The sequence below is a fragment of the Equus caballus genome, chromosome 6, assembly GCF_041296265.1.
Source record: "Equus caballus isolate H_3958 breed thoroughbred chromosome 6, TB-T2T, whole genome shotgun sequence".
Taxonomy (NCBI): Eukaryota; Metazoa; Chordata; class Mammalia; order Perissodactyla; family Equidae; genus Equus; species Equus caballus.
Genome location: NC_091689.1, coordinates 75,705,693 through 75,731,796, shown reverse-complemented (window position 1 = coordinate 75,731,796; position 26,104 = coordinate 75,705,693). Strand labels below are relative to the sequence as shown.

The 26,104-nt window shown below is 35.7% G+C and overlaps 1 protein-coding gene across 13 annotated transcripts in view; it reads right to left on the bottom strand.

Annotated features, from left to right (window-relative positions):
- The window catches only part of TMEM117 (transmembrane protein 117), a 432,585-nt gene that overhangs the window by 135,888 nt on the left and 270,593 nt on the right, over positions 1–26,104 (bottom strand). For all 13 annotated transcript variants that reach the window (XM_070271274.1, XM_023643408.2, XM_070271272.1 and 10 more), the window contains one exon: positions 7,503–7,600. In XM_070271274.1, the coding sequence (XP_070127375.1) occupies positions 7,503–7,600 (98 nt within the window). The remainder of the gene's footprint in view (positions 1–7,502; positions 7,601–26,104) is intronic.

Sequence of the window (26,104 nt, the reverse complement as noted above, 5' to 3'; positions counted from 1 at the left end):
GCTCTCCCATTCAATCTGCAAAAAGCTGATGAGTGGAGTGACTTAAATGACAGCTATTCTGATGTGATAATCGTCACTTGAATAGAGAATGTTGATTCTAATAAGCAGGTTTTGATCAAAACACACAAAAATAAACACATTTTTAAGGAGGACTTTAATGCCAGCAAAAGGCATTACTGTAGCAGCATTTTACTCTGAGGCATTTGCCTAGTGGCCACATTGTAAATATTTGCAGGATAAAGACAAATCCTCAAGGTATTCCACCAAAGGTTACTGGAAGATGTGTTGAAACAGCAAGTGTGAAAATATCTAGGCTTTCCAACAGGTCAAGCCATGGAAATATTTGGAGTTTTGTTAGCATGCAAGATTTGCATTTTTAGTCTACTAGAGATGGTGGGAGTTGGGGCATGAATCATGAGGAAAAAACGTAAAAATAGGCAGAGATTTACCACTCTGCTGAAATGGTTCAAGTCACTAATTTTGGTTGTGTTGTTTTCTCTCTTCTAGAATTTATTGTTTCTATTTTAAATTTGTGCATTTGTACTATTATATGTGAACTCAAGGACCTTGAAAACATGATCCATACTTTTGAAACTCAGTAAGTAAGTATGACTTAGGCCTCATGGCTCAGAGGAGTACTCCTTTCAACCAGCAAATTTAAGGTTGAAGAGGAATAACTCCATTCTACCAATAACTGTTATACAGAAAAACCAGGTAGCATTTCCAAGCCTTTATTAAAGGGCATTTTCTTTCAAAGATTCATAAATTCAAGGATTGTTCTTGGACTCAATGTGCTATTCCAAGCTTTAGCTATTGGAATGAAGGCTTATATAGGGTAGTATTTATGCATTTTAAGACCAGCTTAATCAATTCTTTTTCCTTGAATTTCACTCACTTTTAAGAAGTGAGGAAAACATCCTAAGGTAAAAACTCTCAGGGTCAGAACAGAGATGATGTAGGTAGATCACATAATTTGAAACCAAGATGATTTTTTAAAGTACTGAAAATAAATATTTCTAAAAATCTTCAGAAACAATAATTCGTAAGTATTATAGAGCTTCCTATAAAGTTTCAATTAATCACAAAGTCAAAACACTTTTAATTATATTTTAAATCATTTTCAATGTAGTACTCTATCCGAAGAAATTTTCAGAAACATCATGGAGTATGGTAGACGTGATAGTCCTCACGAAAGTAGTTTATTCAGTAAGAATGTACTTAATGCTCACAGCACGTCAGGTACTGTCATAAGTCCTAGGGATGAGTTAAATAAGACGTTATATCTACTCTCAAGGAATGTGATAAAGAAATATGTAATGCGATATAGTAATATGTAATGTGATGTAGAAATATGTAATGTGATATAGAAATATCACAGGTAATATCAAGTATCAAGTAATGTGATATAGAAATATGTAGAGAACTTAATCATCATTTTGACTTTAATACATTTCTTCAAACTTTTAAAGATATTTTAATTTAAAACCTTATGAACTATTTATTCTCCATCTTCCTACTAAAAAATGAGAATTACATACATAGTAAATTTTCACCACAGAATTTAATTTAAGAGGCTTTAATTCAACTCCTATGCAGCAAATAATTCAAAATGAGCTCCTTCTCTGGGGGTAAAAAATGGACATGCTCTGGAGAAGAGAAATCAATAAATAGCTAAACCAGTAAATATATTTAAAGATGAGCACTCCACACCTATGGTTGGTATTGCCTCTTTTTTCCCCTCTGTATTTCTCATTGGATAGAAAATTATGCTGTCAGAGTCCTACTTTCTTTATCAGAGTTGAATTCTCAGCACCAGTTAAAACGAAATAGTGATAACTAATACACAATAGTAAGCAGTGAGGCCAGGACTGAAAGCCAGGCAGCTTGCTCAAGACCAATAATCTGTGCTCCTAACCGCTATTTCACATTGTACTCAGCACTTAAGTATTTACTTAAATAAGTTAATAAAAACAAGGCTTGTTCTTAATTCAGCAAAATTAAGTCTAGAAGGTCACGGGATTGTGTTAATGCTCAGGTATAAACATATGCCTGAGAGTTAAATCTCTCAGGCATAAATATAGAATTTACTTTTCAAATGAAAATCTCCAAATAATATGACAACACAGTAATACAACCTCAATCACCTTTTTCTACAGAAGTTGGAAATTTCCATCTAGCAAGAAAACCAGTTGAAATATATCCTTGGATCTGTCTGCTTAGAAGTAGCCAGACTTAAATGGAGCCTGTTAACTTAATGTAGTGTTTAAAGTTAAGGTGACTATATGGTCAATAATATTGTAATAACTTTGCAGATGACAGATGGAAACTAGACTTATAGTAGTGATCATTTTATAATGTACATAAATATCAATTCACTACGATGTACACCTGAAACTAATAGGACATTATATATCAATTATATTTCAATTTTAAAAAAGAAACAATTATAGGAGATTTCATGAACTGTGAATGAAAAGCTTAACATGAATCTTTGTTCAAAATGTTTAAAGCCATGTTAAGACAAACAAAATTTAAAATCTAAGTATATAAAGATTATGTTGGAAAGAAAAAGTTAAGATGATGATTCAATAGGTATAGTTACTTGATTTGGGCTAAAAATGTTCTGCTTTTCCTCAGTTACAGAGGCAGCTTTTAATTAAAGATAGACAACTGCTTAAAGAGACACGTTGAGATGGAAGGAAAGCTTGAAGGCAAGAAGACAAAATTTATCCAGAGGAAAGATATGGGTTAATTTATTATTTGGGAAGTGAGGCAAAAAGCTTTGCCTACTATAGTTGCCCCTGGATCCTTTCATGAGTTATTGTCTAATGTAAAAATTTTGCTCATGATGATGATGGAAATATATAGAGCATATTAAATTATAATTAGTATCCTCTCTATTATAAAGCAGAAAAATATGCAATACTTTTCTAGTTTAAAATGTAGAGTCATAAAATCTTCAAGTTTGATGAAAATTTAAAAGCAATTTTGTTTTTTTTCTCATTCAATGTGAAAAGCCTTCTATAGCACCCCTGAAAGATTATCTAGACTTTGCAGGAATATTTCTACTGATGGGGAATTCAGCACTTCATCAGGTGGGTTCATTCACCACTGAGAGGCTCACGCTATTAGGGAATTCTTTCATATGTGAAGCTAAAGTCTGCTTCCATGTGACTTACACTCATTAGTCCATGTGTTAGTCCATTTGAGCTGCTAGAACAAAATACCACAGTCTGAGTGGCTTATAAACAACAGAAATTTATTGCTCACAGTTTTGGAGGTGGGGAAGTCCAAGATCAAGACACCAGCCTGGTTGCATTTGGTGAAGGCCCCCTTCCTGGTTCATAGTAGAGGCCATCTCACTGTGTCCTGACATGGTGAAAAGAGCTGGGTATGTCTCTGGAGTCTTTTTTATAAAGGCACAAATCCCGTGCATGAGGGCTCCACTCTCATGACCTAAGCACCTCCCAAAAGCCCCACCTTCTATTACTATCACATTAGGCATTAAGATTTCAACATATGGGGCCAGCCCTTGTGGCCTAGTGGTTAAGTTGGGCACGTTCTGCTTCGGTGGCCTGGGTTCAGTTCCTGGGCATAAACCTACACCACTGGTCTGTCAGCAGCCATGCTGTGGCAGTGGCTCACATACAAAAAGAGGAAGATTGGCAGTGGATGAATTCTGGAGGGACATAAACATTCAGACTATAGTCATCCATATTCTGCCCTCTGGAGAAAAGCAGACAGAATTACTCCCTCTTCAACATTTTAATCTTAATAATAGAAAATAGCATCACAGAATTGAGAAGGATCATGCAGAATAACAAAATATTCCTTTTGGAGAAAAGAGAATGGAAACCCAAAGTAGTCATACAAGTCATACAGTTAGATATTGGTAGAGCTATCATCAAAACCCTTCTGACTGACATTTCCTCTGAATTTTAGGTCTTTTTTATTACTTTATTATATTTTATTATCATGTTACTCTTTTACACCATGTATATTAAGATAATAATCATTTCTTGATTAGTTCTTTTCTGGTCAAAGTTAAACAACTAAGTTCCTTTTGTTAGACTTTACTAATAACACAATATTCAAAACGTGAAAAATGGTGGCAGTGACATTTGCTTCCCAGTTAAGAATTACAATAATCATGATCAAGAGATGCCCACCCAAACCATTATAGACCTAGATAAACTATTTTTTAAAATATAAAGATTCTAATCCATAAAAGAAAAAAATAAAAGATAATCTTCTCTATGCATCAGAATGAAACAGAAGCGGACAGTTGTACACAGATGCACACAGCAACACACTACTGACATTCTGTTTTCCACTTTCACCTGGAGCATCTAAGTAATCACAGACCACAGTTTTTACCAAATACATCCCCACTATAACACCTGGATTACCACCTTTCCAGCCTCTATCATTAGTTTCCTTGCCATTTGCTGTCCAACCCTTAAGAAAAATTTCAGCTTTCTGTTATGGCAGCCCTCTACTCCTAGGGATCAATTTCTGTATACATCAGGATGTTTATGTCGCAGGATCAAATAATCCCCAAATCTCAGTGGCTTAACATTTTCAAAGGATCATTTCTATCTCATACTCCACGTCCACTGTGTTGTTAAGGATGCTTGGTTTATCCTGGTCATTCAGGGAAACTTGAATGACAAGGACTTCTGCTAGACACAAACTTCCACAATTGCTACCAAGAAAAGAACTCCCTTCAGTGCTTCTCATTGACAGTCAATGCTTCTACCTAGACGTGACACATGCCACTATCACTCACATTTTAATTGGCCAAAGCAAGTCATGTGTTCAGAGGAGGAAGAAAGGGCAACCCTCTTGTGTGTCTGGAAGGTGAAGAGCTGGAGTATTTATGAAGCCCTCATAACCACGAGATCTCCCAAGCCCCTCTTCCGCCAATTCCTCCACTAGTCACAGGATAGTGTCCCCCCCTTATTTAAAAAAAAAAAGCTAAGCCTTTGGGAAATATCATCCCAAGATGCTTCCCATCAAAGCATACAGATTGTGTCTCTAGAGAGTAAATAAAACAGAGAGATAGAAGTTAAACATCACATTACTTGTTTTTTTATGCGTATGTTCTTTTACTTCAGACACAAGTAAGTAAAAACGGTTTTTGGTAGCCCCTCTGAAAAATAAAACAATATATGGCATTCACCTAGGATTTAAATTCTTAGATCATTATTCATTTTAATATCAAAAATGCTGGGGAAAAGCTGTGGAAGGAAGTTCTATGAATATTCTTCCCTTTCTCTTTTAGTATTTTCAAATACAGTCATAATTTAGTCTCTTCCCAGACATAAGAGCCCACGTGCTATAGCAGCTTCATCTTTGCACAATTACAGAAAGAAACAGGAACCATTTTCTTTGATGTAGAGACATCTATCATTAAGAATCAACGAAGAACTCAACCACATAGTTGCAAATGCAGTAGTTTCTGACAGGCATTTGAGAGTTAAAGTAGCTACATGTAGGTAAGGAATAAGTTTACTAGAACAAAATTGCATGTTGTACTGTTTCGACTGCTGTACATAATCACATTGCAACTTATGAAAGATTCCCTTTGCAAAATTTCTTCTCCACCATAGATTTTTCGCACAAATCTCTCTTTCCTTAACTAGGGCAAAACCAAAAGAAAATACCTCTTTTTGAGCAGGTGATACATAATATGTAAATACTATCTTTTATTTCATGTAAAACCTTGCCAGTGACTTCTATATTTTATCTCCTAGAGCTAAAAAAGAAAATGCCCTTTATACTCACTAAATCCCTTTTATCTGAAAAGTATGAACAAAAGGAATATTTCTTTGCTTCCCACGTAATTTCCATATTCAACTTTTTGCATCAGATTTTCCTTTTTTAAAATCATACATACTGTTGTCAAGATAATCTAACTGTATAGAAATGGATAAGATAGGAAAAAATATTTTTAAAGTGGCATTTAACTTTTCCTCCAGTTATTTTATGCTCTCCATGATTTGAAATATTACTTTTGAAATGTAACAATGAAAAATCATCTTTCAAATATATTACCTAATAATGAATAATTTTACAGAAACAATGACTACAAGAATAAGTGTTCAGTTCACTTTCCACTCAAGAATATTATCTATTTGTCAGTGGCTAATTAAATTGCTTTTTAACAACATTTAAAATCTAGTTTAGACTACCCATTGGGGCTATGTTATCACATATGTCAAAAATAAACTCATTTGTATAAAAGTAATTGGTAATGTATAGACCTGAGTAATAATGTACAAGGAAAAATGTACTAAGATGCTTCAGGAAAAATCTAGTATACATTCCTTTCCTCTGAAACAGCAATTGCAATTAAGAGCAGCTAATGACAACAATCATAGGGGCCTTCAGATTGCAAATATTTGCTACAATTATTATATTATATATTATTCAGACAAGCTACACGGGGAGCTTACAAACAGGAAAAAATATGAAAGTTAAATGCAGCATAAAAATAGGCCATACTCGACTCATAGAGACAAGGTGTAACTAAACAACCACAAAATCATGTTCATTTTCGCATTATTGAAAAATCTACTTTTGTTTACCTCCTAAGAATTGAGTTCAAAATGCCAAATATCTCTAGTAATGTTTAATGACAGTGTGAAAGCACAAAAAGAACGTAAAGTGTATATTCTCCCCCAAGTACTTAGTTACTATGATTTTTGTAGCTTGTACATGAAAAAAAAAAAAAATCAACCCCCAGAATGAAACCCAAGAATAAACAGATTTTTTCGTTTCCTTTCTAAAGGCGGGTGAGTAGGGTGGAATTTACAAGGCACAAGTTATCATCAGTTATAACTTTTCTGAATACCAGTGTAGGTAACTTTTCATATATCAGGTTGAATCACTGTACTTGGACAGTGTCACACAGCCAGGTGAGGGTATCCTTCTGGCTGTCTCTACATTCCTATCTTTTCTGTCTAAACTTTTCAAATACACATAAGTAATAGTGACTCCACAAAACAAAGTTCTATAAGACATGGACTACTTTTTAATTGCAATAATTGGGCTGGAGAGCTAAAGGAAATTACGTAAAGAAGAAATGTCAATGAGCCAGATGTGATTTGTAAAGAGGTTCCCTCTCTGTATAACTTCTTCAAAGCAAAATTATAGCCTATCAAATAACTGGAAATTTAGTATTTACTTGAGACATTTTTATCAGATTTCATTGATGAAAATTACAGCTTGTTTTTGCTGAGTCAAAAACCTACTTACCTCTGATAAAATCTTCTGTGTTCCACTATATTAGCAAAACGTCTCTCTTGAAAATGTGTATATGCAACAATATGTAAGAAGAAATTTACTCATAAAATAATTAGGATAATGGCTTTTAATCATTTTAATGGAGCATAGTATCCACTAAAAATGCCTCTCTGGATAGAATTCTATATATCTAAAGACAACTACATTCAACTTACAAGGCAAGGCATAAATCAATAAATGAAACAACCTCTTACCAGAATAAAATGATCCTAACATTTCCTTTCTTCCAGAAAGCTCTTGCAGATTTTCCCCAATCAGGATAAGGTTTGTCCTGAAGCATCATATCAGTGACCTGAAGTAATGAAAGAAACTTATTTAGCACTTTCAGAAACCTTACATTCAGGTTTAAATACACATATAATTTACATATTATTGAGAATAAAATATGGATGTATTTTAACACGAGATAACATTTTAACATCAGAGATAAAAATTAGAAGAATATACTTCTCTCAGTCAAAAACTTTAGTAGTTCATTTGACTTTACATAATGAATGAGCCTATTTAAGGTCATTCAACATGTCAAATACTGAGATTGTTTCTTAAATATCAATCAAGATTATCTTATATAAAGAGGCACTTTTAAGATACTATTGACCTCCCCATGGAAACAAAACATACAACAAACAAAATACAATATTCTTTTTAACTTTGTCTAATTGAAAACGCCAAAATCCAAATATTTCCTGATCTAGATTTTTACCTACATCATTAGTCAAAATATTACCTTCTCTACTCTCCCTTTTTTCCTTTAATGGTATGTAAGGTGTAGTACTTGAGCACAGTTTTACAGCGTATTTATTCGAATTACCTCCATACCATTAGCAATTCTACATCTTCTCCTACCTGTCTTTCTCAAGTGGACAGATTCTGCGTGTCTTCTGAGACCCAGGTAACGTCACATTGCCACTGTGTCTTCCCTGCTTTTTTCAACTGTAGTTCTTGATCCCTCCTTCTTCCATATTGTCTCACTTTCCACCTTCTATTTTACACTAGACTTTAAAATCCTTGAAGGTGAAGATGTATCTTTATATCCCTTCCAATACCTAAGTATCTTTTATGTAAAAGACTAAAATATTTTGCTCAAGGAAGAAATGACAAAATGAATTAGGTTACACATGCTTGCTTTTAGAGAGGTATTAACAAAGCAAATTGCTCATCAGCAACATCCCATGTTAATAGTTTCAGCAAATGTACAAAGTGTCATAAATAAACTATTAAAAAAGCATCTTTGAAAAGTGGATGGGGATGGAGAATGAATTTCCTTAATTCTTCTAATAAAGAAAATGTGTTTGCATACGTGTACACACACACATTTTTCCCTTTTCCCAGAAAATCTACCTTGCCTTCAAGAAAAGAGAACATTATTTCATTAATTGTTTTTAATTAATACTATTCACATTCGAACAAATAAGACAGAATCAAAATTAAGAAAACTGATACGGAATGAGATAAACTGAATGGAGTAAGGAAGAATTTTCATCAAACATTAAAATATACTTTTCTCCTGCCCTTAAAGGATTAACATTGCTTTTAAGCATAACTTCAAACAATGGCCTGACCTGGTAGGTGAGATTTTTAATCATTACGACAAAGGATTGTGATTCAGTGGGGAGTCCTTCTGGATCAGTGACCCTTTCGATAGTACTGGACTTCCTGTGGAAAGTTCATCATTCTCTTGCAAGCCCATCTTGTGCCACACAGCATGCAAGAAATGGTCTCTGGAAACATTCACTGGCATGCCAATGTTTCACATGCTCGCTTAAGATGCAATCAGAACAGTAGGTAAGGAGCCTAGTCTCCAGGATATATTCTGTCTTAACTTTTCTTTACATTTTTTCTCAACATCATTTCTAGGAGTAGAACTCTTAAGCTTCTCTTGGTTGACGAGAACCAAAGCAAGTTCATTGACCTTCATTGAGTAACACTGCGGATTTATACCAGCTCTGTCTAACTGAGGGTCTATAACAACTTCGTGTGATGTGGCTTTACTGTTGAATCTTTAAATACTCACCAATCATAAGTGCTTTTAATATAAACTCCGTTAACTTATTTAAAATATTAATTACTTTGATAAACATGAATGAAACTAATATTAAGAACTTAAAAAGGAAAAACACTTGTTTTACTTATTTTTAAAAGGGCACTTGCTTATTGATGATTTTCTCATCTGCTTATTATCTTCTTGACACTTTAAAATTACAAGATTTTATTTTCTGATTCACACTAATACCCATGGATTGTATCTTCAATCAAGAAGGAGTCATCATATTTATTGGAATGAACAAAGATGATAGAATAAAAATTAACCATGAAACAAGTGAGTTACATTGTTACTAAAAAACGAATAAAGGCAAAAGTAGAGAAATCTAAATCTCATATATTCTTGGGCATAAAAAGAGTTTTATATCATAACTTCTCTTGAGGAAAGAATTGCTATTCTTCCAAACACAACAATTTCATCCACTATTTCTTTGTAACCTTCTTGAATAACAATTCTTGTGTCAATTTTGGTTTGTACAAAACCTCAAGGTTAAGTAAATAAATACTTAAATAAATATTTCATGTTTCACCAGCTTTTTAATAGATTTAATTAATTCTGTTGAGCAATATTTATCCTGTCCCAGAAAGAGTCTACATGGTGATAAATATTTTCAAGGAACAAAATGATTACTGGGTGGATTTTATTCAATTTTCAATGTTTTCTCCAGGGCAGTTTCTGGGAAATACTTATTATATTTTCTAGAAGGAGGCAATTTGCTGTTATATGACCAATTATTACAGCAGCATGTTTTGTAAAAATGACACTCAAGGATAAAGGATTTTCTCAGGAAAATGGCAAGATGAGGCAAAAAACATTTTTTCTGATGCCAGACAGCTGGTCTTTTTCACCCCTAGCTTCAACTCTTTATTTTAATTCATATTATCAGATCAATGTCAGGTCACTTGAAGCTAAATTGGCAGGAATAGAGACAGTCATTAAAGGGATGCCTTCAATAAAGAAAAATCCAATTACCTTCTGCATTAGAGAAATCAAATTCATTTCTGGTGTTGGTCAAGGACAGTCTTTGTGGGAGAAGATGCAAGAAAGGGAGGGCTGAAGATGATGCAAAAAGGTTGTTGTGTACCATAAATATAATACAAAACTTGTTGATGCTTCTCCCATGAGAAGATTATTAGAATTTGAAATTGCAAGTCTTTCCAAGCTTGGAGAAACTGTTTAACTCTGAGTCTCACAATCCTTCATTTTCCTCTTCTCTCTACTAGGTCTTTGCACAAAACTCAGAATGTCATTATGGCCCTTATCACATTATGCCTTGTCAGGTAGTCTTTTTCATTAGAACATAAGCTATTTACGGCATGGGCATTGTGCAGTCTGAGTAAGAACATGCATGTTGAGATTTGAAACTCAGTAAATTATTTTAAAAGTAATTGATCTCTGTAAGAATCTAAGTGAAAACTTTGCTCCTTTATGAGTTGAACCTATATGACATGGTGGCAACAGCAATGATGTAATAATATTTTACATTTGCTGCAGAGCTTCATGGCTTACAAAGCTCTTAGATGGACTTTTTGTAATAACTGTCTTAGCAACTTTATAAAGTAAGCCATTATTTTTCAACTTTCACCAATAGAAAAAAGGAGGTTACTGAGATGAACTAATCGAGCAGGGTCACATACCTAATGTACTATCATGTGTACCAGTTCTGGAGCGAGTCTGCCTGGGTCCTAATCCTAATTCTGTTTCTTACTAGTTTTTGATTTGGGGCAAAGTAAACTCTCTGTGCCTCAGTTTCTTATTCATCATCTACAGCACACAATACATATTAGCAGGTATTATAAAAATTATTGATTTTTTCTGTTTTTTGTTTTTTCTCCCCAGAGCCCCAGCACATAGTTGTATATCCAAGTTGTAGGTTATTCTAGTTCTTCTATGTGGGATGCTGCCACAGCACAGCTTGACGAGTCATGCTAGGTCTGCGCCCAGGATCCGAACCTACAAACCTCGGGCCTCCGAAGCCAAGCACGAGAACTTAACCACTCAGACATGGGGCAGGTCCTTACTGACATTTTATTGTTGGTATCTGGAACTTCTACCCAATCATTTTGCTTTGTGTGACTATTATGTTAAATCTGAGGACTTGACAACCAGTCTCATCTCTTTCATAAAGACAAGACTATCATATATTGCACTATTAGAAAATGATAAAGCTATAGTAAAATGTTAGAATATGTTACAGTCTAAAATTGCTGTTAAAAATCAAAGAAAAGGGAGGTCACCCACCGAAGGCTGCAATAATCTGGGAAGGTTTCAAAGAGGATTTGTGTAACAGAACTGAGCATTAATCTGCAGCCTCCAAGTTTGCCAGTCTAATCTTCTTAGCCTGATTATAAGCTACTCACATGCAGGTACTGCACATACTATATTTATAGTCTTATTTGCTAAAGTCTTATGTTATGTGATAGTAATGAAAAATATTGATTTATTAGGGATACAAGGTCATAATATAATAACTATGGCCATCTAGTGCTCTTCTTGAGATAGCAATTATGCAGTGGAGTATCATTTAAAAGAAATAAGTGCTATTCTATTAATAAACAAACATATACATTATGGATATTAATGAACAAACATACACATACAATTTTTCATGCTATTTTGCAACCATTTTCTATTTAACAATATATCTTGAACATCATTATATATCAGTACATGTAAAGCTCTTTAAATAGTTTCTTCTTTTTTCATGTACTATCATACATTTTTATGTGCATTCTACTAAAATATAAAGATTCTAATTTTGTTCTATTATCTTTATAATTAAATTTCAGTTAATGTATGTATTTACTATTTCTTTAGATTTTATTTACTCCCTAGTAGGAATAGTGACAAGATTACTTAATTTCTGCTTTTTCTCCCTCTGCCTTCTTCCCCTCCTTCACCCTATTGTACTTATTATTTTTCCTATTAACTTTTTGTCCCTTTGAATATCTTATATTTCTATTTTATTTATCATCTTTAAATGATATCTTCTTCCCTTATCTATAAAAGATGAGAAAATCAGAATATAACACTTTATTACACCATATACCATCTCTATGTTGTTAGGGTTTGGGAATACTTCTATATTCTGGCCTATAATCAAAAGCCATGCATTTCTTTTAATCTTAGTCCTACAATTAAATGACTCAATGGTTTTTTACAGTACTCCTGCTGGAGTTTTTCTCCTGCTTCCAAATGCCTGAACTTTGTTCTAAAATAAATGCTTCAGGAAGGTTCATGAGAACAATGTAGCCTACAGCCAAATTGCTTATTTTCTTTCCACTGTACCAATAATTAGGCCGAATGTAAAATTATTGGGTCACAATTTTTTTCCTTAGAATTGAAGTCATTGCTTCACTTTCTTAACACTGTTGAGTGATGCCCAAGGAGAAATCTGAGAAAACTAGAACCTGGACTTTTTCCCCCATCTTCATAGATGAATTGGTTTTTACTACTTGGATGCCCACAGTATTCTTTTTTTTATTTTGAGTGTAATAATTTGCTAAGCTTATTGATTGCTGTCTGTCACTTTTCTAGGCACTCTTTGCTCTTTGAGTCTAAAGAGTAAAATCTTTCTTTATTCTGTTTAGTCTTTGGGGAATCCTTAACTATTACTTTTCTTTTCCATTGTTTTAGCTCTAGTCTTTTGAGAAACAATTATGTAGATACTGGTTTTCTTTGTCTTCTCGATCTACACCCCCTTTTAACTCTAATTCCGCTCACTCAGTCATGTCCCTTACTGTGATTTCAGGTATGTTCATTAACGTTTGTGGAGATTCCAATTTGACCTTTACTTCTCTAATTTTCTCTCTTCAACATTTCTTTTCTGAGCCTACAATCTCTTGTTTCATCCTCTGTTGTCTCACACCATGCTCTCTAAATTCTTATATCATTGCTTTGAAACCTTATTTTATAAAGACAACGACTTCACTAATTTTTTTAATTCACTGGGATATTTTATCACAATTTTCCTCTGCTTCACGGCAGCATTTTTCTGGTGGAGGGCTCTTCACTTGCTATTGGATTTTCTTGTTATTTTCCTCCTCTTTTTTTCTTAGTGATAGAATTCCCACGCTGGTTCCCTTGGAATTGATCACCATCTGAATGATGTGGGTTTTTCCTGGTCTAGCATTCTCCAAGAGGTGCATGTTCAAGGGTGGTAGGGTCCACTGTCAATCAATATACCCCATCCTATTGTTCCAGGCCTCTCAAGGAGTGCCATCTATCTTGGAGAACTGTCCTTTGCCAACTTTGTCTGAGATCAGTAGTACCATGTCTCCTCTTGGCATTGTCTTGAAATAGAGTTGACTGTCTCATTTGGCAACCCTCCATCAAAGATTCTACTTCATAGTTGGAGATGTGATTTAATTTTATTTAAGATAAAGTTAACATCTCTGATTCTTATTCTTAATGTTCTTTTGGGTGATTGCCAAAATATTCGTATTTTAAAACAAAAATTCTTTTTTTAAAAAAATATTGGCACCTGAGCTAACATCTGTTGCCAATTCTTTTTTTCCTTCTTCTTCTTCTTCTCCCCAAAGCCCCTCGGTACATAGTTGTATATTCTAATTGCAGGTCCTCCTAGTTCTGCTATGTGGGGCACTGCCTCAGTGTGGCTTGATGAGCAGTGCTATGTCCGTGTCCAGAATCCAAACCAGTGAAACCCTGGGCCACCAAAGCGGAGTGCGTGAACTTAACCACTCAGCCATGGAGTTGGCCCCCCAAAATTCTTTATTGCTATTTAAAGTAATTATTAAAACGCTTATTTACAAAGATATATTGTTTAGCAATTTTGAGGCCAAACCACTAAAAGTAATTACTACAACTGTGATATACTTGTCTCTTTTTAAAAAGAGACATCAGATGATCATCCATCACACTCAAAGCTAGCTTTTAATTAACATTGTTTTAGAGTAATGTCTTCCTCAAATACAACTTTGTTCAAAATAAGATAATTAAACACAATATGAGATTTTGTAGGAATCTGAACATAAGGCAGTTTCAGATTTTCTGAGAAATATTTTGAAGAAAATCTTTGCTTTATATTCAGCATATGTGGCAATATAAAAATTTAATTAGGGGCCGGCTCCGTGGTCGAGTGGTTAAGTTTGCACGCTCCGCTGCAGCAGCCCAGGGTTCAGATCCTGGGCACGGACATGGCACTGCTTGTCAGGCCATGTTGAGGCGGCGTTCCACATCCCACAACTAGAAGGACCTGCAACTAAGATATACAACTATGTACAGGAGGGGTTTGGGGAGATAAAGCAGAAAAAAAAGAAAAAGAAAGATTGGCAACAGTTGTTAGCCCAGGTGCCAATCTTTAAAAAAAAAAAAGTTAGCTCCTCAATATTAAAAAAAAAAAAAAATTTGATAGTCTCCCACCTCATAAAATTACAGCCATTTATTGCCATCAGCCACAAGCAACAGATGATTTTCATGGATTTCTGTAATTACTTTTTAAACATTTGATAAAGGTCCTTGTATAGTTGTTATCATTACCAAATTTTCTTTTGTTTTTTGTTTATTTGTTTCTTAATTCCTTGCCCACTTAAGAAAGTTAACTGAGACTATTCGTGAAGCATTGCCCCGTTGCTGTGAAATTCCTTTCCTGACTTTGTTGATACTATTTTTATTTAAATTTCATTGAGGCACATACAGGGACACATCTGTGGTAGAAAAATTCTTTATATGGAATTATAAGCCAGAATTTGGCACTTACTAAGCATGAACAGGCAATTGATGCCAAGTTTTCAATACCAAGCAAACCCACATTTTGGCATGTGCTTTGAAATTCTCTATGGTGGTTCATTCAGGGACAGGGTGGAAAGATACAAAATTCGTGTAGTTTGTAAAAGCAGACTTTATATTTGAGGACTCTCACTGCCCAAAGAACTATGGTTCAGGACACAACACTGATTCACCAATAACACCAAAATGAGTGCACCTTCTCACACCCAGGCCAAGAGGAGAGACTGCTTATCATGAATAACACGAGCACTGACAATGGGTTATGAGTCATTGGTCACAAACCACGAAATGTCAGCACTAAACTGGGGAAGAGGAGAGGATTGTGGGCAGGGCTCCAGTATTTCTTAAATTGTTCCTTTTATTTCTCTGTTTCTAAGCAGACTGATAGAAAGTCTTTATTCACACTGCAGCCATATATCCCCAAATTCCTGCCAACATCATCATAACTGGAGTAAGGAGTCAGACTCCATTTTTTTGATGTTTGGCTGCTGACAACTTTTAAGCCTCACTACCTCCTCTTCCCATTCTGTTCCACATCTGGGAAAGCTGGTAAGAAAATCCTGGTGTACCTTCCTTGGCACCAGCAGGAAGTTCAGACCCCATATGCGGGAACCCTCACCCTCGCTCCACCCCATATACATCATAAAATCGCCAAGCTAGTCACTTTTCCTGACTCTTTCAAGCCATTTTCAGACCTGTTTGGGAGCCACCATGCTCTCCCCAGAAACTTCACTACATGACGACTAAATCTTTTCACATCCTCTTGGTGCAAATGTGACATCATCATTCTCAACATCTGAACAAACTTGGGATGGAGGTCCATCCTATTTCTTTGGAGTGGTCACATAGTAACAAACCCAACATGTCATCAAGGCAAGTGGAGAGTTTCTTGTGATTTTTTTCTCATGTTTTATCTGGGATCCCAACTTTTTCTTACGGAATCTTGGCGTCTTCTAATGAAAACCTATTCTCATCACCAAACAGCAGTGCCGAAGGCCTCATATGAATTGAGAAATTCCTAAGAGACTGTCAAGGAAACTTCAATGTATTCTTGAAACTCTAGCTCCGTGCATCAAAGGCTGGTGTTGTATAAATCCTTCATATAAAATAGGAGGAAAGTAACACATCCCAATTCTAGCAACTAAATCCTGAACATAAAGTGAGACTCCACAAAATTCAAAGGATTGAAAGTAGCTGAATTAACCCTACAAACATACTCATCACCAGAATATAAGCTGCATGATTCCAGGGATTTTGTCTGTCTTCTGCCTCTCCTGTCCCCATCACCCAGCATTGTATCTAGTACATTGTAGGCTCTCAGTAAACACTTACTGAATAAATGATTAATAGGATAAACGGATGAATGGATGGACAAAAGGGAATCAAGAGGAGCATGGTATGCAGAACAGACCAGTGGGGAAGGCTAGGATAAATAGCACACCCCAAGTAGCTCTTCCAGTGTCCTCCATTTAAAGTCTCTCCAGCAATTAGTGGTGATGCTGGTGCTAATGGAGGTGGTAGTAGTAGTGGTGGTAGGAGTAGAAGTACATGGATGATAGAGTATTTCTTTTCCTCCTAACCCTGTCCCCTCAGCACCTAAAAAGGTAGGAAGATACACAGGATGTATTGTTAAGATTCTAAAGGAGGTAGAGATGGTCTTTGTCAACTCCTGGAAAAAATAAAGAAATCAAATATGATTTCAAATGAGGGATAGTAAGCCTAAGATGGGATAGTAAGCTAAGATGCATGCTTACCCACAATATCCATGTGCAAAATATATCTGCTTTATTGTAAATGTATTTATAGATGAACTAAATAAGGACACATATTAATCACATATTCTGAAGACTGGGTAGTAGTACACTTTTATATGCTTTATTAGTGGTGTTGATACATTGTACAGCTCAGTGGGGAGTTGGGGTGTGTATGGTGGCCTCCGGAGTTGGACAGTGCCTAGCCGGTGCATCTTTATGTGGTGGTCCTTTTATGTTGGTACCTTTTCATCCCCTGTAGCATAGTGTTCTTTTCTTTTCGTTTTTTTCTTTTTTGCATTATTTTCTTCTCCTTCCTCTTAGGTCCCTCTATATGAAAACAAAGCCTAAATTGCATTTCTTTGACACTAGGGAAATACTGAATATTATAGGAAAATGCATGCAGTTTTTTCCCCCTTTGCTGTTCCCTTACCCCGACCACACACACCACACCGCAAACACAGACACGCATATACAATCATTCTTACACAATGGCACTTTGTTCAACTGATGAAGAAAGACCCAAGGTCCAACCAGAAAGGATTATGCAGACTCACTGAGGAACATTAGCCGAGTATACAATTAAGTAAACGGAAACCATGGATGAAAGTTTTCGAAATTACCTAGTGATGCCTTGATGGAAAGGCTACAAGAAGTATCTGAAAATCACTGGCAAGCATCTACTGGTGAACATTAAACCTCAAATGTATTCTACAGCTTTTTAGAAGCCCAACCAGGATTTCATAAAGCATGAATATTAATGCACCTGCTTATTATCTCCAATGATAGCTTGCACTGCTTTTGTGATGTATTGCACCTTATTGCTGGATCCCTACTGATTTACAATGAGTCACAGACTATTTTATTATTAAGTGAGGAAATTGGGCATGTCTCAGAATATAGAACCACTTCGAAAAAGATACCTGAATCACCTGAATACAGAAATATACACAATCTAAAAGTACCTTCCCAGGCAAGGTCTGCAGGGTTTCAAATAGTGTGTTAACAAATGCAAAATAAATACGATGTGCTCCAGTACAATTTGCTTTCCACCACAGTGAATTACAATTTAGAATAAATGGAAAGAATGAGAATTATTACTGGTTTTGCTGAGCAAGAAGCCAGCAGAAAAATATTTATGCCATCTTCTGACACACAATTCCTTATGGGTGACTAAATTATCAAACGACAGTAGCCCAATGTTACATAGTTGAGTGTTTACTTTTGTTTTTTGGCTTGAAAGAATGAGTAGTTTTCAGTATGTGTACCTTCTCTGTTTTGTTAACACAGATAAGTGATTGCTACTAGGGAAATTAATTATGCAAAGTATACCATAATACGATGGCTTTGTGACTGCATATATGAATCGAGGGCCAATAAGAAGAGAAATAAAGGATGTTTTCAGAAATGTGATTATAAGAAACATTATCCACCAAGGAGCTGTTGGAACACAGAAAGAGCAAACATCTGCTCAAAGGGAAAATCAATCTCATTTTAAGGATCCCAGCATTTCAGTTTTCTGAATGAAGTGCCTAATGCACACCAGCCCTAATGATGGAGCCAAAGGAGTTGGGTCAGTCTCCCGGGCCCAGCAGTACAGGTAGCCTGTCATACTGCCTGTACAATATCATTTATCAAAATGTTTAAGTCAACTCTATAAGGTGACAAATACAAATCTATAGGCCAGTGAGGTGAAAAGAAGTTCAATTGGTTTGACATTCCTACTGTTAGTAAATAATAGGTCTAAGAAAACTCTGATAAGTCAATCATCTGACATAACCACCTTCGTTCCGTTTTCAGAATTGAGAGATTATAAAGTAAGGCAACCACCAAGAAACATGGATTATAAGTTTGAGCAAGCATTACTTCTATGATCTGTTGTTGCCTGAAGACAGATATAATTATAATGCTATGGACTGAGTGTTTGGGTGACATAATAGCAAGCTTAGAAATCAAAAGCTATAACCAAAATGTGTATCTTTGCAATAAGAAATCCTACTTATCGGCATTCAATGTCTAAAAATAAAATCAAATATTTTCACTTCAAATACAAGTGAGATAATGGTTTGGGGACATATTTTTAAAAGTTAAACCTAGAGGCTGGCCTGGTGGTGTAGTGGTTACGTTTGTGTGCTTCCATGGCCTGGAGTTCGCTGGTTTGGACCCTGGGCATGGATCTACCCACCACTCGTCAAGCCATGCTGTGGTAGCATCTCACATACAAACCAGGGGAAGATAGGCACAGATGTTAGCTCAGGGCCAATCTTCCTCACACACACACACAAAAACAAAACATTAAGCCTAGCAAATGTCCCTTAATCAAACTTTTCTGTTGCTTTGTTAATCTATAAGATGTAGCTATGTATTCAAGATTTCATTAACGTTCTTAAAAATTTTATACACATAAAAAAATATAATGTATATGTAAGGCATAAAGAATAAAAATAAATACTATGACATGTTGCCATTACCTACAGTGAAAAATAAGAACAAAAACAAAGAGCCTTAAGCCCTCTATGGACTTGTCCCTGGAGTCAATTTACCCTGTCAACCCCTATGAGAGAGGAAACCATAATTCTAAATCTTGTATTTATAATTCCCATTTCCTTGTTTTTCTTTGTGGTTTTACTCCATTTGGATATAACCATAAATATAATAAAATATTATTTAGTTATATATATTTGTGTATTTATAGTTAAAGATAATAATACAGTATGATTTTCCTGCATCTGGCTTTTTTGCACTCAACATTATCTTTCTCAGATTTATCCAGAGTGCAGCATAAAGTTAATAGCTTTGATCTCCATTGCTCTTTATTGATAAGTTCTTTCTCATTTTTTATATGTTTTATTTGTACCTTTTTTCTTTTAATCTTGATTAATCTTACAAAGATTTACCAATTTTATTAGGCTTCCAAAAATTTTTTTGGATATTTTAATCCTCTCTATAGTACCTTTATTTTTATTATATTAATTTCTGCTCATATCTTTATTCCCTCCCTTCTATTTTTTAAATGATTCTCCTGGTTTCCTTTCCCAGTAAATTCTTAATGCTAAATGCTCACCACATTCATTTTCAGTGCTTCTTTTTTTTTTTTTTAAACATAAGTGCTATGATGGTAGATTTAACAATTATCAAATTCTGTCAATTTATCCTTTATAAATTTTGAAGGTATGTTAGAGGGTACATATAAGCTTAAAATTGTTACACCTTCCTGGTGAACTGCTTTTACCATCATAATGTGGTAATTCTCCTTAACCTTAAGATGCTTTTTTTTTCTCCCCAAAACTCTGTTTTGCTTGATATCAATGTAATCACATCCATTTTGTTTTGGACAGTGCTTCCTGGCATATGTTTTCCATTCCTTTAGTTTCAAAGTCTCTGTTTCTTTATGTTTGGGGCATGACTCCTGAAAACAGCATGTGATATAGAATTCTAAGAATGATCCCCAACACCCTTTCCCTTGTGTAATCACTTCCCCTTGGATCTGGATGGCACCTGTGACTATGATGAGCTCTCATTCCCGTGATTATGTTATATGGCAAAAGGAATATTATTGGGTGGGCCAAATTTAATCACATGAGCCCTTTCAAAGCAGCCGAAGTCAGAGAAACTTGAAGCTTGAGGGGGATTCAATGCAAGGGATGTTCTTCCTTGCTGAGATGAAAGGAGTCATCTGGAAGGACCTGAGAGTGGCCAGGGCAAGAAAATAGGTACCTCAGCCCTACAAACCAAAGGACCGAATTCTGCCAATAAGCTGAATGAGCTTAGAAGTGGGTTCTTTCCCAGACCTTCCAGATAAGAGCCCAGAATGGCCAGTACTTTGATTTCAGACTTACAAGATCTTATACAGAGAACTCAGTGGAGTCCACGCAAACTTGTGACCTGCAGAACTGTGAGTAATAAATGGGTCTTGTTTTAAGTGGCTAAGTTTGTGGTAACTGTTATACAGCAACAGAATACTAATACACAGCATATAAACGGACTTTCTTTAAGCTGATCTGACCACCTGCATACTCTAACAGGAAATCTCCATTAATTGTGCTTACTCCTATAATTTATTTCAACCACTTCATTTTGTATCTTCTATTGATGAAACTTTTCTTTTTTCCTTCAATTTTGCCTTCTTTCAGATTCATTGAGTTTTTATTTGCATTTTCTTTCTTTTCTATTGGTTTGGATGCTATACTCTTTATTTTTATTCACTAGGAATTTGTCCTACAAATTTTACATGGCATACATAAATTAGTAAAGTCTACTTAATCAATATCAACCCTCTACTCCCAAACAATTGAAAGAACTTATAGTGATTGAACTCTGATCATCTCTTCCCAACTTACATGCAAAGTTTTTCAGAATTGTAGCTCCATCTGGTTTTTATTAACACTCACTTATTTCAACCATAATAACTTACTGTTACTGTTTCACAGTCATTTTTTGCTTATATTTAAAAACATATTAAATAGTTTTTGTTCAAAAATCCCTTCTTGCATCTTAGATTGCCTTTTTAGGATCATTTTTCTTCTATTTTAATTGTACTGTTGCCTTGAGAAGTTTCTTTAGTGAGGGTTTGATGGGGACAAAGTTTGCTCTTATTTTTCTGGAAATTTCTATTTGGCTCTTGTCATTGCAAAAGAGTTTTTATGGGGTATACTATTCTAAGATAATTTTCTTTTAGCACATGGAAGATCATTCTCCTGGCCTCCACTGTTACTAGTTAGAAATCAGCTATCTGTCATTTCTTTACAGGTAACTTGTTTTGTTCTCTTGTTACTTTTAAGGTTATTTTTCCTCGATGATATGCAGTTTCACTCTCATTTGTCTAGGTATGAAATTTTTTTCCTGTTTTGAATTTATTGTGATTTTGGAAGCTGATGATTCATGCTTTTCAACAGTGAGGGAAAATTCTAAGTCTTCTTTTTTCTTCAAATACTGCTTCTCTCTCATCCTCTCTATTTTCATCTTTTAGAACTTTGATTAGACACACATCAGAACTTTTAACTTCAGGTTTTCACCTTCTTTTAGATATTTTCTATTTCTTTGTACATCATTCAGGAAAAATATATTTCAGATGTATTTTATGCTTTGTTAATTCTCTATCTTTGTCTAATATGCTCTTTAACTCAACAACTAAATTTTTCATTTCAATCATTATATGTTTTTATTCCTAAAAGTTTTTGGGGGTCATTTTTAAATGACCCATTCTTTCATTCCTTACTTATGTTTTCAATTCCCTCTTTATTTAATTGAATATATTATTGGAAAATGTTATTTTATGTTCTGTATAGATAATTCTAGAAACTGAAATCTGTGTGGGTCTGATTCTGCCAGCTGTATTTACTGTTGTTAGTCATGATATTGTTTCTTGTGAGTGTCATAATTTTGGATTAGGCAGTCACGTTTATTGGTGTTTTATTTGTGAAGATATTTTAAGGACTGATTTGTTAATGTGTTCCTTCAGGGAGAATTTATGCTAAGTTCTGTAAAGGACCTAAAGAAACTTCCACCCTGGAATCACTTTAAAATAAATCCTTTTTCATTTTTTGATGAGGAAGATTGGCCCTGAGCTAACATCTGTTGCCAATCATCCTCTTTTTGCTTGAGGAAGACTGTCACTGAGCTAACATCGGTACCAATCCTCCTCTATTTTCTATGTGGGATGCTGCGACAGCATGGCTTGATGAGCAGTGTGTAGGTCTGTGCCCAGGAACCACACCGGTGAACCCCAGGCCACCAAAGCAGAATGCATGAACTTAACCATTATGCCACCAGGCCAGCCCCTAAAATAAATTCTTAGTGTGGAGTTTTTTAGTGAGGATTTGGGCCATCCACCTACTTGAGAAAGAGTTTATGGTACAAGTTCTCAGAGAGACTTCATTTTCTCCTCTCTCCAGAACCTATGACAAGACAGTCAAGTTCCTAAGAAGCCTCTCTATCTGGGGCAATTTTTGTCCAGTCAACATTCTCACTGAGAGAGTAGCTTTTCAGGGTTCTTCGCTTCATGTTGACTGTTCTGATTGGACAACATATCTCGTCTGGGCGCTCATCTTTGTCTCCTTTCCCTCACACAGGCACAAAAACAAGAGCTGTAAGTCACTAACAATTGTTAGAAGCCTTTAGGCCAGTCATTGTCCCATTCCTCAGCTATCTGGGTTTGAGTCACATTTTATTTTTGGTCTCTAAGGATCTCCTTTACTTTCCTAAATAAGACCATGGTTTTGAAAAGATTGCTGTTTTTACTGTTTGATTTTTTTTTTCTCCTTTGGTGAGGAAGATAGTCCCTGAACTAACATCCATGCCAATCTTCCTGTACTTTGTACGTGGGATGCTGCCACAGCATGGCTTGATGAGTGGTGTGTAGATTTGTAGGGGATCCAAACCTGTGAACCCCAGGCCACCAAAGCAGAGCGTGTGAACTTAACCACTACACTGCCAGGCTAACCCTTGATTTTTTTTTTTAAATTATGTAGGCAAGGCATTTTGTATTGGAGGTAGTGGTGGCAGTGGTTGTATTTTCCTGGTTATCTACCTTACCGTATCCCCAGTAACAGTTCAACTTTTCCACACCCTTTCTCTCACCCTCACCTTAGCATTGTGTAGAAAACTACATTTTAACCAAGGATTCAAGTTTTCATCACTGATCATAGAAAGGCATGATTAATGTCTAGAAATAATTACTTCTAGAAAGAATAAAGACATTCAATAATTTTCAAAGGTGCACAGCCAAACCAACCCCACAAACTCTCAGATTTGTTTTTAAGTCTACAAATACAGAAGCTGTTTGCACTTGAGAAATGCCTCCCCTCCCCAAACATACCTCATTTCTATCTTCAGTTAGTCTGAAGCTGATAAAAAGCTAATCAAGTTTTCACTCTGTATCTTTGGGAGCTTAACGTATGTTTATAGACAACCAATTAACATGCATTTTCTCCTCGATCTAGGCATTACGATGTTCCAGTCTTATAGAACAGGAACATGCAACTTGGAGAGGCTTGATAACCAGTCCAAGGTCACAGCGTGGCAGAGCCAGGAAGCTGACTGAACGCGGGCATACCCGACTCCAAAGTCCAGGTTCTTAGCCAAGGTACTATGTGTCTACTTCATTAATATTAATAATGCCTCACTCCAATGAACAATTTATCAGGTATTTTCAAAATCTTTTGTGAAAATATATTTCATTCCCCCAATGCATTCAACCAATACTTCACCTACATTAAAGACACAATAATTTTCAAAGCACTCTTAGAAACATCAGTCCATGTGCACCCATAGCCATTCAGTGTTAGATGGGTTTGACAATCTTCATTTCACAAATGGTGAAGCAGACACAGAGAGGATTCTTGATGAGCACAGGGCAATTCAGTACTGGAGCCAAACCAGGCCATTTTATTCTTTATCTTCTTCCTTCACTTACACTTGTATTTGAAATGACAATTCCCTTACGAAAAGACAGAAACACTGGGCATCCAGTATGTTCGGAAAGATGACTCAGTCAGAGCAGTAAGCATGGGGCCAAGTTTCAGTGCGGAGGATGTTGGGTGCTGGGTGTGCCTCCCAACCCCGCCCCGGCTCTGCTGCTGAAGACTCTCCTGCCAGAGAGGGAATGAGGTTGACATGTGATCACCCTGCACCCTTTGATCCCAAACCACTTTGCACGTTACTGATCTACTCCTCTGAGACTGAACATTTGTTATTTGAGGCAAGTATATAAAAATGGGTGTGACTATTGTATTAAATCTGAAAAATCAGGAAGAGACACTTTAGAATCACAATTCAGTGTCAATCTTACCCTTACACATTCATCTTTATGCTTAAAGCTGATTCTAATCATAAATACATAAATAAAATGTGCATTCCTTGACTCTTTTATATTTGGTCATGGGGTTTGGAAAATGTTCATACATTTTAAAAGAATTTTAAAAATATTTTCCTTTTTAAAGGTTTTTTGACCACCCCCACTGATATACTCCTTTACTTACAGGAAAAGATTAAGTTGCTAGCTCAACTCATTTAAAGCAATGTTCAATTTAGTAAACACTCATTGAACACTAACTCCGTGCCCCTCCACTCAGCACTGTGCTAGGTCATTGACTTGGCTCAGGATACTCATCCTCATAATGAGGATGGTAGGCCCCGAGTCCCTCACAAGATTGTTGTGGGGCCTTGTGAAGGTTAATTTTATTTGTCATCGTGATTTGGGCTAAGGGATGCCCACATAGCTGGTGAAACATTATATAGGAGTGTGTCTGTAAGGGTGTTTTCAGAAGAGATTAGCATTTCAATTGGTAGACCTAGTAAAGAAGATTGCCCTGGGATTGGTGGGCATTACCCAATCCATGCAGGCCCTGAATAGAACAAAAAGGCAGGGGAAGGGCAAATTTGCTGTTTTTGCTTGAACTGAAATATCCATATTCTCCTGTCCTAGGACATCAGCACTCCCGGTTCTTAGGTCTTTGGACTTAGACTCGGACTTACACCATTGGCCCCTCTGTTCTCAGGCCTTTGGACTCCGACTCACACCAGTAACCTTCCAGTTCTTACGCCTTCGGACATGGACTGAATTATACCACTAGCTTTCCTGGCTCTCCAGTTTGCAGAGGGCAGATCATGGGACTTCTCAGCCTCCATAAAAGCATGAGTCAATTCCTATAATAAATCTCCTCTCACACATATATATATATCTATATATACATCCTATTAGTCCTATTTCTTTGGTGAACCCTGTCTAATACAGGCATGGGAGAGATACTATTTTAAGGGATCCAATATGTAAGGTTATCGCTGTATAAGGTGAGTGTATCAGAGTCCCTGCCCTCAAGGAGTTTAGAACCAGGCAGCAGGATGTACTTAAATCAATTTGATGCAGGACAGAACAAAATGTCAACTGAAGCCATTACTACAAGTTTACCATCTCTTAGCCAAAATTTATTGGGGCCAGACACATTTTAGGATTAGAATTCTTCAGATTCTAGAATGAGAACACAGTAATACACAGTTTATCAGATAATACCTCCATAATAAAACATTCACATTTCTGTAACAAAGCACATGACTTCACATTTGTTGAGATAAATAAAGAGATGAAGAACCTTGTGTCAGTTCAGATCTGGTTTTGCCAAAAACCAAAGAAGGGCAGGGCAGTGCCACTAAGTGAGTTATGAAATCTTTTTTTTCTTTTGGCTTTTAAAACTTTTGAGATTTCAGAACTGTCGATAAAGAGTTGTAAATCTCAGGAGTGTTTAACTGAAATAAT